Source organism: Chlorocebus sabaeus, chromosome 23 (genome assembly GCF_047675955.1).
Source record: "Chlorocebus sabaeus isolate Y175 chromosome 23, mChlSab1.0.hap1, whole genome shotgun sequence".
NCBI classification, from domain to species: Eukaryota; Metazoa; Chordata; class Mammalia; order Primates; family Cercopithecidae; genus Chlorocebus; species Chlorocebus sabaeus.
In genome coordinates this window covers 30,384,599-30,403,318 of record NC_132926.1, presented here as the reverse complement: position 1 = coordinate 30,403,318, position 18,720 = coordinate 30,384,599, and the positions used below count along the sequence as shown (strand labels likewise).

The window sequence follows — 18,720 nt, the reverse complement described above, 5'->3', positions numbered from 1 at the left end:
TGCAGTAGATGCTATCATCACATTTTATGTCTGTGGACACTGAGAGGTTAAGTGGCCCAGCTGGGAGGTACTGGAGCTTGAACTCTATCCCAGGCAGTTTGTCTCCACAGCCTCTTCCCACTATTCCACTTGCCTTAACATTTGATAACCTTTTGTGCAACTCACTTGATAGAGAAAAGTTTTTCAAAACATGAAATCTACGAAACTGGTGAAAAGAGAGGGGATCACTGTTCTGGGTCAATGCCTCTACTTTATAGGTGAGGAAAAAATGAGGCCCAGAGAGGGGAAGTGATTTGCTAAAGATCACACAGCAAAAAATCAGAATCTACAGGGTGTCTGACTCCCAGGTAGGAACTCTCAAAACTCCAACCTGAGTAAGCGTAACCACCTACATGTGAGCAAGCAACACCAAGACCAGGCAAGACAACATCTCCAACAAAAGCAGCTTGATTTTATTGCGGGGAAGCTAGGAAGGAATAGGACAACTGAGGGTCTCCACAGGAACACCACTGCCCAGCATGACTGCCAAGTCCCAGGTCTGTCTGGAAGCCAGGGGAGGATCAGCATCCTAGGAAAGACGGAAAGTTAGGTGGAACAAAGGCGCCATCTGCTGTGGACATAGCGATATTGCAAAGGCAACAAATGCACAAAGAGGCAGGGGTGAGGTGGAAAACCCAGGGTGCAGATGCAGGGGCAGGACTAGAACCCCAATGTCCAGCCCTGCACACTGCTCCCATGAAGTCTGTTATACTCCCATGAACCTGTTATACTCAGGTTGGCTGGAACGCATTAACCTTGCTAAGCCAATCACTGCCAAAGCCCTCTTCTGGGGAATTTCCAGGGCTGCCAGGATACTCAGTCAACAGCACTCCCTGTCCTGTTACAGTTTATGTTGGAAAGGCAATGAACAAAAGCAAAAGCAAATAAATCTGCCAAGAGTCAGATGATTAAGGTGACTTCAAAACCAATAAACACTCTATCTTTGAGGTTCCCAAGCCTGGCTTCAAGTGGGTCACTGAGGAGCCTCTTAAAGCAGACTTCAAAGACATGTTGCCTGAGCACGTGGACTAAAGCTGGCTTATTTGGGTGATTCTTACTGAGTACTATGCATCTGAATTTCCAGGAGCCTTTCCATACAATACATGGTTACTGAAATACGTACAGATAAGATTGTATGATGTTTAGAAGTTGCTTCAAAACAATCTGGGCAGGAGGGAGTGGGCATGATGTCTAGAATTTGCTTCAAAATAATCTGGGTGTTTCGTCATCCAGATGAAACAATGAGGACAGTGGAGTTTCTAATTCAAGATGTGTGCATTAGGGCTCCCCCACATGGATACAGATAGCTCCGGAAGAGTTGTTTTCCTTCTCTCCCTTCATTCCTTCTTGTCACAGAGTGCTTTTATCAAAAAGTAACAGGCCTTGGTGAAATAAACACTAATTGTTGGATCTGGGTGACAGGTACTTGGGGATTCATTCTAGCACTCTACTTACATATGTTTGAAACTTCCTATCATAAAAAATCTAAAATAAATAAAAAGTACCATGAAAATTACTAAGCCATAGGAAGGAATGATTTACAGACACGTGCTATGACTTGAATGAATCTTGAAAACATTATTCTACATGGAAAAAGGCAGACACAAAAAGGTCACATATAATGTAATTCCTTTTATATCACCTGTCCAGGGTAGGTAAATCCAGAGTAGTAGAAAGCAAATTAGTGGCTGCCAGGGGATGGAGAAATGGGTAGTGGGGAGTGACTTCTTAATGGATATAGGGTGTGTTTCTGAGATGATGAAAAAGTTTTGAAACTAGAGAGAGGTGGTGGTCATACAACACTGTGAATGCAACAAATGCCACTAAATGATAGACTTTAGCCCATTTATGTCTAGTGTTCCATTATTGGAATGCTAAGCTTGTGGGAGTTATTTATATCCTACTGCTCAAGGTCATCACCAAGGTTTGATTTTTCACATAAAAAACTTTGCAATATTCAGCATAAATGGGTTAAAATAGTTAATTATTATGTCTTGTGAATTTCATCTCAATAAAATAACATGAGAAAACATGTTTTCTATGAGAAAAACACATTAAGCTACACACGGTTTACATCCAACAGATATTACTTTTTTAATTAAAAAAATTCACACGCCCAGGCCTGGAGTTTCTAATCCAAGATGTATGCATTAGGGCTCCCCCATGTATATAGCTAGTTCAGGAAGAGTTTTTTTTTTTTCTTCTCTCCCTCCATTCCTTCTTGTTACAGAGCATTTTCATAAAATACAATCTTACAGGAAGCCCAATATGACACAGGGCTGTTTGGGAGCTATGGAGGGTCCAGAGCCCCATCCACTCACCCTCCCGACGAAACCCTAGGGGTAGAGGAATGATGTAAGAAACACTGTTCTTCAACATGCTGGAAACAGCTGATGTTTTACTTCCCTAGAGGATAAGCCTTCATATGTGGAGAGATTGCACACCAATCCCCACAAGGCAGGAAAGCAGGTTGGAGGTGTTAGCCCCATTTTACCGATGGGAAGACCAAATCTCTGTAATGTAAAAAGTCCCCAAAGTCAGTGTGAAATGAGGACAGAGTTGGAATCAGAATCCCAGATTCCTCGTTATTCATCCTGGGCTCATTCCTGAATATGCATTCTATCTATGGATGGAAAGTGCATGACGAAAACAGATGCATCTGACATCTTGTGACTTGCATGTGATGTTACCACATACACAGAACACTGCCATGGCTCAGGTTCCAAATGTACGCCTTTGGGAAGGAGGCTATCCTCAAAGAGGACCTACCAGTCAGTTGTGGCTGGCCTCTGTCTGCGGGGTCTCCGTGGGCCCATTCACAGGGACAATGCCACCAGTAACAGTTACAGAACCCCGATTCAGGATATCTGACTTTCTTCCTGCCTCTGCCACTCACCTGGGTGGGACTTTGGTTGAATCGCTTCCCCTCTCTTGGCCTCATTTTTCTCAGTCACAGTCAGGCACCAAACCCCATCAGAGATGTGGTGATCATTGTAATTGACGAGTCAAATGTGCTACATGGGCAATGGCAGCCAGAAGTGCCCTGCTGAGACTGGCTGGATCAATGAGTAAGGTCTGCCTGGTTCCAGAGTGAAGACTGGTGGCACAGTGCCCCTTACTGCCTCACTGGATTACATAAAAGTGAAGGGAACATCTAGCTCAAACATGCTATTGTTTTTGTACCAGTCTGGACAGAGGGCATGCTCAGGAAGCTGACAACAGTTTCAAGTAGAGAGGGCGGCACAGTCTGAATTAACTCACTTGGTCAGGGCACAGAAGAATAAGGCCCAAGGCATAAGTGTCAACTCTTATGAGACAGTCAGTTTATCAAAGCCAGAGCCATGTGTGGTGATATGTGCCTACAGTTCCAGCTACTTAGAAGGCTGAGGCAGGAGGATCACTTGAGCCCCGGAGTTAAAGGCTATAGTGCACTATGATCACATCTATGAAGAGTTACTACCCTTCAGCCTGGGCCACATAGTGAAACACCGTCTCAAACAAACGAACAAACAAAGGAGCCAAAATGCACTGCTTAGGGTCATAGACTGTAAACTTAAACCCTGCTATCCATGAACTGCAACCCTCAAGTCCGAAAGAGGACTCTGGGAGACTTTACAGTGCTCTGTCCACTCACAGGGGCTGTAAGAATTCCCTGAACTTGTGATTTGCATTAGACAATAATAAAATATTTGTAACCACTTCAAAGAAGGTAGACAGTGGATTGAAAAGAACCCAGGGGGCTCTTCTGTTCCACTCAAGCTCTCAAAGGCCAAGGTGTTAGCTCTGATGAGAGGTGTGAGCGGTAGGTTTGTTCAGCAAGTGATGGGGCCTTACGCACCTGCCCGCTTTGGTCCATCCTGTGGGCTGTGGGGACCAGGTCCCTACTACTCGAGGCCAAGGTAGGAAACAGTCTTTCCTGTTTTCTTCAGGGTTGCAAGCAGAGTGTCCACGCTGTGCTCAGATTCAATGCAGATCTTCTTGTTGGGCAGGTCAATGTCATACTTAACTCCTGCAGGAAGAGGAAATGGGGTATGGGGAAAGGAAGCACAGACTCTCCCAGTTATAGCAAGAAAGAGTTCAGGCTCTAAATTACTACTCACAACCACCCTTGCCCTTTCCTCTAGAGCAGGGATTGGCGAACTTCTTCTGTAATGGGCCAGAAAGTAAATGTTTTAGGCACTGTGGGCCACATATGGACTCTGTTGTATATTCTGCGTATTTTTTTATAACTCTATTCTTGAACATACAAAAATAGGCTGTGAGCAGGATTTGGACCATGGGCTGTAGTGTGCTGATCCCTGCTCTATACTAGGGTTTTTTGAGACAGAGACTCACTCTGTTGCCCAGGCTGGAGTGCAGCGGCACAATCTCAGCTCACTGCAACCTCCAGCTCCTGGGTTCAAGTGATTCTCATGCCTCAGCCTCCGGAGTAGCTGGAATTACAGCCATACACCACCACATCTGGCTAATTTTTGTATTTTTAGTACAGACAGGGTTTTGTCATGTTGGCCAGGTTGGTCTCAAACTCCTAATCTCAAGTGATCTGCCCGCCTTGGCCTCCCAAAGTGCTGGGATTACAGGCATGAGCCACCGCGCCCAGCCATGTTTTTTTTGTTGTTTTTTTTTTTAAATTGCAAAAGTAATATAGACACTTTTTTTTTTTTTTTTTTCAAAAAAGTGAACATTTCTAAATAAAAGTAGAAGCAGTAAGGCCCCCTATTGATCCTACCCCTTGAGATCACTGTGAACAGTCCGGCTTCTATCCAGACTTTGTCCCAGATAGACAAATGAAAAATAATTCCTCCAAATGGCATCACACTACATAAACAGGTCTTGCTAATATTTTACTTTTTTCTTTATTTATTACTTTTATTTATTTATTTATTTTATTTATTTATTTATTTATTTATGTATGTAGAGACACGGTCTCATTGTGTTATCCAGGCTGGAGTGCAGTGGCACAATCACAAATCACTGTATCCTTGAACACCCAGGCTCAGGTGATCCTCCCATCTCAGCCCCCCACGTTGCTGTGACTGCAGGCACATGCCACCATGCCTGGTTAAGTTTTGTATTTTATGTAGAGACAGGCTTTTGCATATTGCCCAGGCTGGTCTTGAACTTCTGGGCTCAAGCGATCTGCCTGCCTTGGCTTCCCAAAGTGCTAGGACTACAGGTGTGAGCCACTGCACCCAGCCCTTTTTTTTTTTTTTTTTTTTTTTTTGAGACAGAGTCTCGCTCTGTCTCCCAGGCTGGAGTGCAGTGATGTGATCTCAGCTCACTGTAGCCTCTGCCTCCTGGGTTCAAGCGATTCTTCTGCCTCAGCCTCCCGAGTAGCTGGGATTACAGGCATAAGCCACCATGCCTGGCTAATTTTTGTATTTTTAGTAGAGATGGGGTCTTGCCGTGTTGGCCAGGTTGGTCTTGAATTCCTGACCTCAGGTGATCCACCTGCCTCAGTCTCCCAAAGTGTTAGGATTACAGGCGTGTGCCACAGTGCCTGGCCCTATTCTTTTTTTAAAAGCTACAATCTTCCATAGTGTGAACGTACCACACATCCACTTAATTAATCCATGTTAAAGGTCATTGAGGATGCTTCTAATTTTTCACCACTATCACAATGTTATAGCAAACATATTTGAACTTGTCTTAAAAAAACTTATAAAAATATTTTTATACAGTGAATTCACAGAATGGAAATTGTGGGGCGACAGATGTTTGACACATTTTGAATGTTTAATAGACATTGCAAAATTGCCCTCCTAAATGGCTATGCCAATTTATAGCTCCCCAGCAGCACATGAGAGGACCCAGAGTTTTACTCTGACAAAAGAACACACAGAAAGAAAGGAAAAGTCTTGAGAGGTTCTATGCCTGGCCTCACCATTGACTTGCTGGGTGACCATGGATGGCAGGGGTGGGGTCCTGCTTCTCACAGGCCTCAGTTACCTCATCTGTACATGAAGGATTCAGGGCTGGCCAGCTCCTGTGGGCTTTCCAGCTCAAGAATGCCATTAATCTGTGATTCCTCAGCCCTCGCACTCTTTTTTTAGGGCCCTAAGCAACTCAAAAAACCCTCCTGACTTTCTCAAGAGGCCATCCAAGTAGGGACAGTAGGAAAAGATGGGGAGAAACCTGCCGAAGCTCAAAGGCAGATCCTCCAGCAAGGGGCCTTAAAAATCATATGGTTGGCTGGGCGTGGTGGCTCATGCCTGTAATCCCAGCACTTTGGGAGGCTGAGGCGAGTGGATCATTTGAGGTCAGGAGTTCGAGACCAGCCTGGCTAACATAGTGAAACTCCATATATAAAAAATATAAAAAAATAATTTTATATTTTAATAAAATATATAAAAATATAAAAATTAGCTCAGTGTGGTGGCATGTGCCTGTAATCCCAACTACTCGGGAGGCTGGGGCAGGAGAAGTGCTTGAACCTGGGAGGCAGAGGTTGCAGAGAGCCGAGATCACACCACTGCACTCCAGCCTGGGAGACAGAGTGAGACTCCTTCTCAAAAACAAAAACAGGCTGGGCGCGGTGGCTCAAGCCTATAATCCCAGCACATTGGGAGGCCGAGACAGGCGGATCACGAGGTCAGGAGATCGAGAGCATCCTGGCTAACACGGTGAAACCCCGCCTCTACTAAAAAATACAAAAAACTAGCCGGGCGAGGTGGCAGGCGCCTATAGTCCCAGCTACTCGGGAGGCTGAGGCAGGAGAATGGCGTGAACCTGGGAGGCGGAGCTTGCAGTGAGCTGAGATTCGGCCACTGCACTCCAGCCTGGGCGACAGAGCAAGACTCCGTCTCAAAAAAACCAAAACCAAAACCAAAACCAAAAACAAAAATCACATGGTTTCCCAGCCTGGGCAACAAAGTGAGATCTTGTCTCTACAAAAAAAAAAAAAATAGCCCGGTGTGATCCTGTAGTCCCAGCTACTCAGAAGGCTGAGGTGGGAGGATCACTTGAGCCTGGGAGGTTGAGGCTGCAGTGAACTGAGGTTGCGCCACTTGACTCTGGCCTGGATGAAGTTCCTGGGGTGGGTAGGTGTCCTTGAGCTGTCAGACAAAATTAGGCCCGTTCCCACTTCATGCAGAGCCTGCTGCTTTATTTGAGGGGCTCCTGTGCAGTTTCATTTTTAAAGCGTCAACAGGCCGGGTGCAGTGGCTCATGCCTGTAATCCCAACATTCTGGGGGGCCAAGGAGAGAGGATCACCTGAGGTCAGGAGTTTGAGACCAGTCTGTCCAACATGGAGAAACCCCATCTCTACTAAAAATACAAAATTAGCTGGGCGTGGTGGCCCGCGCCTGTAATCCCAGCTACTCAGGAGACTGCGGCAGGAGAATTGCTGGAACCCGGGAGGCAGAGGTTGCGGTGAGCTGAGATCACGACATTGCATTCTGGCCTGGGCAACAAGAGCGAAACTCCATCTCAGAAAAAAAAAAAAAAATTAGCCAGGCGCGGTGGCAGGCACCTATAATCCCAGCTACTCGGGAGGCTAAGGCAGGAGAATCGCTTGAATCCAGCGGAGGGCGGGTGAAGCAGGTTGTAGCAAGCAGAGATTACGCCACTTCACTCCAGCCTGGGCAAAACAGAGAAACCCCATCTCAAAAAAAAAAAAAAAAAAAAAAAAAAAAAAGCATCAACAGCAGAAGTTGATCCAGATACACAAGATATACATTCCTATACCACAGCTAGGAAAACCCAGGCCTGAGAAACAAGGGCCCACAGTCATGTGGAAAGTCAGCAGCCAGGTTCTTTCCACTGTTTCAGTTTCTCTCAGACTAAGATCCCAGTTGAAAGGGCCAGAAGTCAGCCACTGACTTGCTGCAGGACTCTGGGCAAGTCACTTAACCTCCTGGCTACAGGCATCAACATCCTCATTCCAAAGATGGAAAGTACAGCTCAGAGGACTGCTAATGAGATCACATCCATGTGGAAGCCATTTGAAAACTTAATGTCATTATTATTTAGGGTTTTAAAAGAGAAAATGTTAGAAGATTGTGTGACAGTTCATGGAGGGGAACAAGAAAAGAAAAAGTCTTAGAAGGCTGACTGAGCACTGGCATTGCCAAAACTCTGATCACAACTCAGTTATTACCTCATTCAGTACCAGGACCAGACCCCAGCCCTCTCTGGGCCTCAGTTTCCCCAGCTGTGAAATGACAAGGCTGGATGAGACTGATTGTTGAAAAGAGGTGCTTTAAGGATATCTGTATGTGGCCAGGTGCAGTGGCTCATGCCTGTAACCCTATCACGTTGGGAGGCCAAAGTGGGCAGACTACTTGAGGTCAGGCATTCAAGACCAGCCTGGCCAACGTGGTGAAACCCCATCTCTATGAAAAATACAGAAAATTTGCCAGAAATCGCTTGAACCCAAAAGGCAGAGGTTGCAGTGAGCTCAGATCATGTGCCACTGCATTCCAGCCTGAGCGACAGAGCGAGACTCCATCTCAAAAAACAAAACAAAACAAAAAACCTGCATGTGAGCGATTCAAAATTACTTAAAAAAATTTTTTGAAGCAAAGAAATAGAAAAAGACAAAATTTTAAAAAAATTGTTACTTTTTAAAAATCTTTCCCTTTTTTTCTTATTTATTTATTTATTTTTTTTGAGACAGGGTGTTGCTCTGTTGCCCCCACTGCAGTGCAGTGGCATGATCTAGGTTCACTGCAGCCTCAACCTCCTGGGCTCAAACGATCTTCCCACCTCAGCCCCACAAAGTAGCTGGGAGTACAGGCATGTGCCACCATGCCTGGCTAATTTTTTTGGTATTTTTTGTAGAGAGAGGGTTTTACCATGTCGCCCAGGCTGGTCTCAAGAACTCCTGAGCTCAGGCAATCCGCCTGCCTCAGCCTTCCAAAATGCTGGGAACACAGGTGTGAGCCACCGTGCCCAGCCCCATTTAAAAAATCTTAATAGAGGCTGGGCAGGGTGGCTCACACCCGTAATCCCAGCACTTTGGGGGGCCGAGGCAGGCAGATCACCTGAGGTCAGGGGTTCGAGACCAGCTGACCAATATGGAGAAATCCTGTCTATACTAAAAATACAAAATAAGCCGGGAATGGTGGCGCATGCCTGTAATCCCAGCTACTCGGGAGACTCAGGCAAGAGAATTCCTTGAACCTAGGAGGCAGAGGTTGTGATGAGCCAAGATCGCACCACTGCACTCCAGGCTGAGCAAGAAGAGCAAAACTCCGTCTCAAAAAAAAAAATTTCTTTTAACAGAAAATGACACTCAGATGTGTCATGCAGTATACACTGGAGATGACCAACATATTCAGTAGTACTGCCATGGTTCCAGAGCTAGTCCTGGCAGTTCTAGTTAATTTGGCTAAATCCCAGCTCCGCCATTTACTGACCATGTGATCCCAGATGAGTTAACGTCTCTGAATTTCAGCTGTCTCCTGTTTAACATGGAGCTAGTCAAACAAGCTATCTGAAATGGCTGTGGTGAGGATTAAATGATGTGATCCACATAAGAAATTAACAAGAGTAGTTGGCACGTGCTAAGTTCTCAATACATTTTAGTTTTACTGTTATGATCAGCTTAACCCTAAGCCTCTCCTGCAACATCTGCATGCATCTGAACATGGCATAAGTGCATCTGTCTCCTCTATCCCACCCCCAACTGAGGGCCACTCACTCACCTCCCAACTTATCAAGGACCCGAGAGACAGCTTCAGCACAGCTTCCACAGGTCATGTCCACGGAGAACACGTGCTTCTGAAACAAACAAAGAGGGAGCATGACCCGAGCCCTGCAGAGTGACCCACACACAGTGCCAGCAGACAGGCCCACTCAGGGTCGAAAGAGAAGGCAGAGAGACTGGGTAGGACTTGGTTGGCATCAGACTCATCAGGAGCCTGTTTCTGAGCCCCAGTCTCTTTAACTATAGAGTAGCTAAGAGTTTCTACCTCATAGATGGTATTCAATGGAATCATCCCCATAAATCCTTTAGCAGTGTCTGGCACATAGTGAATAGAATCACCTGGAGATCTAGTTTAAAATGCTTTTCCCAGTCCTACCTTCAAAGCACTGATTCTTGAGCTATGAGCTTTGTCTCAGGGCCACTAATAACTCTGACAGGGATGGGCCCCCATACTTCTAACAATGCTGTTCTGGTGGGCCCACTTATGAACCAGAAAATTATTTTCTGCACTAGACTCACCTGCAGCTTGCAAAAACTACAGGTTCTGGTCAGCAGGTCTGGGCTGGGGAATCTGTTATAGCTAGTCATTATACCAGGTGATTCTACTTTCATCCAAGGGCCGCATTCTCAGAGGCAGCATCTGGGTCCAGGGAAGAGAAAGGATTGCCTGGGTTCCCCAGTGGGTTGGAGGCCAGGCAGGAAGGGATCCCCAGCTCCTAGTCTTCATGTAAGCTCTACATTCTACAGTCTCCAAGATATCTAACAGATCAAGGGTCTGAAGGTAAGCACCCAGAAGACAGAGGTTTTGTTCAGTTCACTGCTGGATTCTTAATACTTGAAACAGTGCCTGGACAGAGTAGGTGCTTAAAACCTATTTTTGAGTCAATGGATAATTGACATGGCTGGTTTGAACTTCTGGGTCTTTTGCTTTGCTTTCACACAAGGATTACATAAACCAATAATTTATTTTAAAATCTCTGGAAATGACACAATCTGAAATTAGATAAATCTGGCTTCAGATACCAGTTCTGACACTACTAATTGCATGATCATCAATAAGTTACTTCTCTGTGCCTTAGTTTCCACATCTGAACATTGGGGGTAAGAGTCCCTCTCTAGATTTGTGAATGGCATGAACACAGGATTTTAAGTGTGGTAGCCAGCATCCAAGATGGCCTCAATGATCTCTGCCTCTGGTATTTATGCCCTTGAGTAATCTCATTCCAAATGTCTCAGGTTGGTCTGTGTGTCTTATAGAATATGGCTTGAAGTGAGGTTATGTGGCTTCTGAAGATATCACAATGTCATAAAAGACACTGTGACTTCTGTCTTGCTCTCTTTCAGGGGTCACTTGCACTAGAGGAAGTCAGCTACCAAATCATAAAGATATTCAAGTAACCATAAGGAGAGGTTCACAAAGTGAGAGAACCAACCCTCGAGCTAACAAGCATGTGAGTGAGCCATCTCGAAAGTGGATTCTCCAGCTCCAGTCAAGCCTTCAGATGAACGCAGCACCAGCCAACATCTCACTCCAACTTTATGAGAGCCTCTGAGCCAGAGCCACTAGGCCAAGCTGTTCCCAAATTCCTGAGTCTCAGAAACTGTGTGAGTTACTATACATATATTTGTTGTTTACTACAAAGTTTTGGGATAATTACTAAGGAGCAATAGATAACTAATACATTAAGGAAATTAGAACCTAGTACTAGGTTCCATTGGGTAAAAAATTAGCTATTGGGTTACTATTAATTTCTTCCATTTGTCTCTCCTGTTTCCCTTCAAAAATCAATGGCTACATTTTTCATGGAGCACTTCAAAATATTTCAAGTCTATTACCTCAATTGGAATTCTGGGTGTAGCGATATATCTTGCTAGAAAACCACAGGCAAAATCTCTGCTCCAAAAGGGCTCCAGTTCCCTAATCTATACCAAAAGGGTATTAGCTAACTCAGTTTTTTTTCAACTTCAGTGTGCATAGGAAGAATCTGGGGACCTTGTGTAAAGTGCAGCTCCCAGACACCTGCCTCAACTGGCTCTGTGGATGTGGAGCAGGCCCTGCCACTCCCCATTTTTAACCTACTGGGGAGAGACAGGGAGGCAAAACTACAAACCTGAAAATAAAGTGGCTAAGTAGCTTCTCAAACTCTTTCCAAGTCTCTAAACACCTCTGAGTCTGGATTGTCATTGTGCTCTACAGAGGAAACCAAGACCAAGAGTTAAGCAGCTCGATTTTCCAGTGTAGACTGTATGACCTTTGTGACTAGTAAACTACTACTTTTATTAAGGCCAAATCTGCAAAATCTGCCTTAAAGAAAATGGTCAGTCTTTCCTTTCTTCTAAACATCTCTGATTTTTTCATCTTGTTTCATGACTATTCAAAGACAGCAACAATAACAAATTCTGGAAAGAAGGATTTGCAGTAGGTATTACCAAATCTTGTCTTTAAAATGTGGTCCTCAACTGAACAGAGCCTGCCAGAAATGCAGAATCTCAGGTCCCTTCCCAGAAGTCCGGAATCAGAATCCTCATTTTAACAAGACACCCAAGTCATTCCTGCCCACATTACAGTCTGAGATGATGCTCTCCTCTATTAAAAATTTTTTTAGGCAGGGCAATGTGGCTCATGCCTATAATCTCAACACTTTGGGAGGCTGAGGCAGGCGGATCACCTGAGGTCAGGAGTTCGAGACCAGTCTGGCCAACATGGTGAAACCTGTCTCTCTACTAAAAATAGAAAAAAATTAGCCAGGCATGGTGGCAGGTGTCTGTAATCCCAGCTACTTGGGAGGCTGAGGCAGAAGAATAGCTTGAACCCAAAAGGCGGAGGCTGCAGTGAGCCAAGATCATGCCACTGCACTCCAGCCTGGGCAACAGAGCAGGACTCTGTCTCAAAATAAATAAATAAATAAAAATCTAAAGGCTGGGTGCAGTGGCTTGCACCTGTAATCCCAACACTTTGGGAGGCTGAAATGGGAGGATCACTTGGACCCATGAGTTTGAGACTAGCCTGGGCAATACAGTGAGATCATGGCTCCATTTAATTTAAAACAAAAAAATTGTTTTGGAAAAAAAAAATGATCATGCTCTAGAATATGGATTGGCACACTACAAGCTACCTGTTTTACAAGGCAAAAGGTTTTGTTAAAACATAGCCAAACTCGGGCCAGGTGTGGTGGCTCATGCCTGTAATCCCAGCACTTTGGGAGGCCTAGGCAGGAGGATCATGAGGTCAAGAGGTCGAGACCATTCTGGCTAACATGGTGAAACCCCATCTCTACTAAAAATACAAAAATTAGCTGGTAGTGGTGGCGTGCGCCTGTAATCCCAGCTACTCAGGAGGCTGAGGGAGGAGAATCACTTGACCTGGGAGGCGGAGGTTACAGTGAGCTGAGATCATGCCATTGCACTCCAGCCTGGCGAGAGAGCAACACTCCGTCTCAAAAAAAAAACAAGAAACAAAAACAAAAAACCATAGCCAAACTCATTTGTTTACTTTTGTACTAGAATGGCAGGGTTGAGTAGTTGTACCAGAGACCCTGTGGTTTGTGAAGACTAAAATGTTTACTATCTGGGCCTTGTAAAAAAAAGTTTGCTGAGTCTTGCTCTAGGATAACCAGCAGAAAATTTAATCAATGGTTTGCACTTATATACTGAGCCAAAGTTTGGAAGGGTTTGCAAGATCAACCTAAGAGCTAAATCTACTGATTGTCTATTATATGTCAAATTGTCTTTATACAGTATCTAAGCTAGTCCTTACTGAGCCTGGAAAGAAAGCTATTTATCTTATTTCACTCAGGAGGAAAGTGAAGTTCCAAGAGTTCACTAAGTGGCCTGCAGTCATGTGGCAAATACCTACTGAGTATGGAATATGAACCTAGGCTTTCTTCGCTCCAGGGAAATCCTGCTCATTCTGGAATAGCAAAGTACACCACCAGCTCTCATAACCGTGACTCTCAGCAGAAGCTCCGAAACTAGAAATACATTTTTAGGGAGCACGGTTTTTTGCTGCCCAAGGACCTAAAGTCAACAAATACCTGAAACTTTCAGTTGCTGATTACAGGGAGTAGGTCCCATCCCCTACAGTATAAAGGTCAGAAGTCGGAAATCAGCTTCTGGGTATAAACATTACAGTTCAGTGCTCTCCTCCTCCACCTCTGAGGGGCAAAAATAAATTTGAGGGTGATGGAAAAACTATTTCATGGACAGAGTAATCACTTCTTTATAGGAAAAGCTCAAGATTGGCTCTACCACCGGATGCATAACTGGGTAGTTCTGGTTCCTCACGGCCTCTGGGGTCTTTCATAAAGAGTTATAAAATGGGTAGATTTTAAAAGCCAGTAGGTTTAAAGTAGGTTTTAAAAGTCAGTAAGTGGAGGCCGGGCACAGTGGCTCATGCCTGCAATCCCAGCACCTTGGGAGGCCGAGGCAGGCAGATCACAGGGTCAGGCGATCAAAACCATCCTGGCTAACACGGTGAAACCCGTCTGTACCAAAAATACAAAAGAAAAAATTAGCTGGGCGTGGTGGCGGGCGCCTGTAGTCCCACCTACTCAGAAGGCTGAGGCAGCGTGACGTGAACCCGGAAGGCGGAGCTTGCAGTGAGCCAAGATCACACCGTGACTGCACTCCAGCCTGGGCAAAGTAAGTGGGACGATTTTTTTTTCTTTTTTTGAGACGGAGTCTCGCATTGTCGCCCAGTATATATATATATTAACATATATATATATTTTTTCTTCCCTTTCCAGTTTTAAGGCAGTCCCTTGACTAACACCCTCTTTCCTTCAGCTGCTCATCTTGTGGTACATGGTGCCAAGCGCCCTCCTCATTCCCATCATTTGCTCCAGAGGGTCTTTTGTCAAAACCCCCAGAAGATACAGAATACACCGATGATCAAGCTGGCCTTTTCCTCAATGCCACCCCCCACAAAAAATCCTGGTGACCTTCACTCTCCAAGTCCCAGGGAGATTAATACTGTCTTCTACCATTGCCACAGGCTGACTTGCTCAAGTGGTAGGGCTGATTCTATCAGATTCCTTATCCATACTTTGTTGTTGGAGGATTTGTCTCAAGGCACCTGGCAAGGTCCAAGGGAAATGACACCTGAGATGTTAGTGGCTCTGCCCAGGGGGCGTCAGGCTCACCTGTCAGCTCCCAAAGGACAGGCTGCTAAGACACATGGCATCTGTGGGATACCTCTTGATATCCACCTGGCCCAGAGCCATGAATTACACACCTCGAAGAAAATGCTAAACACCACATGACCCTAACCAAGATGCAATTGAGATCAGAGCATCTTCCCAAGCCGGTATGACTGCTTTTGCCAGGCACCTCCGATGTGGTCAGGCCTGGAGAGATGGGGAGCCTAAGGATAAGGAGCTAAATCCTGGCTCTGCCAACTTCAACACGACCTGGAATAAGTTACTGGGTTTTTTATATTTTTATCTGCCAAAGCCCTCAATTCTTTATATAAAAAACGAGGCCACGAGCAACAATATACTGAGTGATCTGCAAAGGCAGGCTAAGACTGACTTCCCAGACTCTGCAACTGAGCAACTGGTGACTTTGAGGGGGGTTCCTGAACCTCTCTGGGGCTTATGGGTTCAGGCTGGCAAACTGTCTCCATTCAGAGTCGCCCAGAGCTGATTTGAAAAGTAAGCCATAGTGGGCAGGAAAATTAAGAAAAGCATGAACCTCTGAAAACCTGCCCGGTCCGTGAGGGAATAACCGGGTCCATCCCCTTGCCCAGAGCCTCCCCACCGCCCTCCTTCAGGCCAGCTAAGCGGGCAGGGCAGCCAGGAGGAAGGCTCAGGGACTAGGCGTCTCAGTTCCCGCTGGCCACCAACTCCCCGCGTCCTGCTGAGCGACCCCCTGCCCCCTCTCGGGGTCTGTTTCTCCGTGTACGCAGGAAAGGTGTGGGCTTGTCGCCCCTGGAGGCCTTCCAGCTCCGACGTTTTGAAGCCTGGCTCCTAGATTAAACTCCCTTCGGATCCCATTTTCTGAAGGGTCGCAAAAGCTGGGGTCTGGGTGGGGTAAGCTGGGGGATAACAGCGGCTCCGGCCGCGGCCTGAGCCCTTCAAGAGAAGCATCCGGTCAAGCGGCTGTGCAGCCGAGGAGGAACCCGGGGACTGCAAGTCTGAGTGGTGGGGACGGCGCAACCACTCACCGGCATAACTGAGGCAGCGGCGGCGTGGCGGCGGTGGCAGCAGCGCCTCTCGGGGCTCGGAGGGCGGGTTCGGCTGCGCTTCCGAGAGTGCGCGCTAGAGGCCCCTTCCCGGAAGCCCCACCCTCTCCGGGCCAGGCCGCGAGGGAGGCCCCGCCCCCTCCGGGCCTCAACTCTGCCAGCCGCACCGCCCCTTTTCCGTCGGCCGCGCCTATGGTCACCCGGCCTGGACTGAGAGAGGAGGTGAGAGGAGCGCTGCGTTGGCCTCTATGGACTGTCGGCCTTTTTCAGAACGCCTACTTCGGGTCAAGCTTGTTTTAGGGAATACCAGAGAAGGGCACCGCCTTGAATAGGACAGAGTCATCCATCCCTAAAAGGACAGTTTAACTCATTTATTCACCGAGTCAGTGTTTATTGAGCGCCAGCCAACGAGGACGCAGCGGTGGAAAAGATGTAGCAGGAGGCTGCGAAGGACGCAGGCAGTGATAGTGCAGGGTTAGCAGAGCTGTCGTGGCAGAGGAGGAAGGGCCCTGACTGGAGTGGGATAGGGGCGGTTGTGGAAGAGAGGCGGCCTGGGGAGGAGGCAATAATCTGGACCTCAGTTAGCCTTTATCGCCCTATTACAGGCTCTGTCTCTAAATGCAGTCGCATTGGGGGTTAGGGTATCAACATAGGAATTTTGGGGGACACCATTCATGTCCGTGTCAGAGTTCAGTCCCTAACAGAGCCATACTGACTAGAGTTTAAATCTCAGCTCTATCATTTACCAGCTGTGTGACCCTGGGCAGATGAACTTACCTCTCTAAGCCTCAATATCCTCACGTATAAGATGGGGACAGTTAAGGTGACTATACAATTTTTTATCTAAACCTTTTGCTAGAGAAAGGAGATGCTATTAATAATTTTGCCAGGACAACAGGCAAACACCATGCCTGTTTCAGGCAAACAAGGACACATGGTCCCCTCCAAGAAACCTACTTTGTGGTATTGTTGGAATACATGTAATGTATGCAGACTTCTTAGCACATTGCTTGGCACATGGTAGGCACCAAAATATGTAAGTATTCTCTAATTGCTAGGCCCTCGGTTGGCCTCCCTGGCACTGGGTCTTCCCCTGCTCACAAAATACCCCTTAACCATTCATCCCCTACCTAACCTGCCAGGAATTCCCTAAAGATGGAAGGGAAGGGGGCGAGGAGGAGAGGGAAAGAGGGTGCTGGCACATTAGGTCCTGTAGAGGCAAGGCTTAGCATCTTAGTAGTCCTGGGTGCAACTTTGCACTGGGGCTAGGGATAGCTAGATTGCCATAAGGGAAGGTTGAGGGTAGCCATGAGGGAACGAAATCCTTCCCAAAGGCAACAGTGCACAGGACGAGCCACCCACAGCATGTTTTAGAGGATTAGGGGTAAGGGTTGGGAGTATGGCTAAGCCTAGAGACAGCAATTTAAAGAGAAGACAGCTTTATGAAGATGTGTTAAAGATCGCAAATAAAGGCCTATTAAAGAGGAGAAGAAAATATGCCAGACTGTAGTTCCTGCATAAATATATACATACATTTCGTGTACTTACATAAAAATAAGCCTGAAATCAACTACAGCCAACGTTACTAGAAGTTATCTTGGATAAGTGTAGGATTTGCAGGTGGAATCCCAATGTGCCTACTGTTTAATTTTCAAATAACACAAAGTAGCATACAGTGAAAAGTAGGTCTCCCTCCTACCCTGACCTCTCCTTCTTAAACAAAAGGCATACTATATACAGTTTTGCACCCTGCTTTTCTCACTTTATAAAATATCTTAGAGGTTATTCCTGGGCCAGGTGCAGTGGCTCATACCTGTAATCCCATTGCTTTAAGAGGCCCAGGTGGGAGGATCACTTAACCCCAGGAGTTTAAGACCAGACTGAGCAACATGGTGAAACCCCAGCTCTACAAAAAATACAAAAATTAGCCAGGTGTGGTGGCATATGCCTGTGGTCCCAGCTACTCAGGAGACTGAGGTGAGCATCACTTGAGTGAGCATCACTTGAGCTTAGGAGGTCAAGGCTGCACAGAGCTATAATGACACCACTGCACTCCAGCCTGGGTGACAGAATGTTACCCTGTATTAAAAAAAAAAGAAAAAGAAAAAGAAAAAAAAAGATTATTCCTTAATAGTACATATCAATCATTTTCTTTCTTTCCTTTTTTTTTTTTCTCTTCGAGGTGGAGTCTTGCTCTGTCGCCCAGGCTGGAGTGCAGTGATGCGATCTTTGCTCACTGAAACGTCCGCCTCCTGGGCTCAAGAAATTCTCCTGCCTCAGCCTCCCAAGTAGCTGGGATGATAGGCGTGCACCACCCTGCCCGGCTAATTTTTGTATTTTTAGTAGAGACGAGGTTTCACCATGTTGGCCAGGCTGGTCTCGAACCAGCCTGACCTTGTTCGCCAGACTTTGTGATCCACCCACCTTGGCCTCCCAAAGTGCTGGGATTATAGGCAATGAGCCATCTCTAAGCCAGTGAGCCTGGGAAATGGGCATATAGAATCCCTGCCCTTTCTGGCTGCCAGTGTTGTTGTGAGGATAGGAATGTACGCACTGTAGGCATGTATAGATGGTGGGTTCCTCCTGGTATCATCTACCTCTAGACCCAGCCTCCTAGGATGACCCTTTCTTTGACAGATGCTGGGGAGTTTAACTCTTTGCAAAGAAAGGTTTTGTAGCTGCTTGTCTGCTCCCTGCTATCCCCACCGCAGGAAACCAAGTGTCTGTTTGTTGTATCATAACGCAGGTATACACTATTTGCCTCACCGCTTTATCCATCAAGGAACCCTTTATCTAGGACCAAAGATTCTGAGCTGAAAGGGCCCTCAGAGCAGCCAAGTCATGCATGAG

At 46.3% G+C, this 18,720-nt stretch overlaps 1 protein-coding gene across 1 annotated transcript; it reads right to left on the bottom strand.

Moving 5' to 3' along the window:
• Positions 1-431: 431 nt before the first annotated feature.
• On the bottom strand, positions 432-15,979 carry ATOX1 (antioxidant 1 copper chaperone). The gene is made up of 4 exons (XM_038005745.2): positions 15,853-15,979; positions 9,688-9,763; positions 3,878-4,048; positions 432-568 (listed from the first exon to the last, which is right to left on the bottom strand). The coding sequence occupies exons 1-3, from the start codon at positions 15,856-15,858 to the stop codon at positions 3,924-3,926; spliced, it is 207 nt and encodes a 68-aa protein (XP_037861673.1). The 5' UTR covers positions 15,859-15,979; the 3' UTR covers positions 432-568; positions 3,878-3,923.
• Positions 15,980-18,720: the final 2,741 nt, after the last annotated feature.

Bases quoted from the DNA above. Each gene is read 5' to 3' on its own strand.
- ATOX1 (XM_038005745.2), bottom strand. The intron at 4,049-9,687 runs GTGAGTGAGTGG...CTCTTCCTGCAG, and splicing joins GGTCCTTGATAAGTTGGGAG to GAGTTAAGTATGACATTGAC.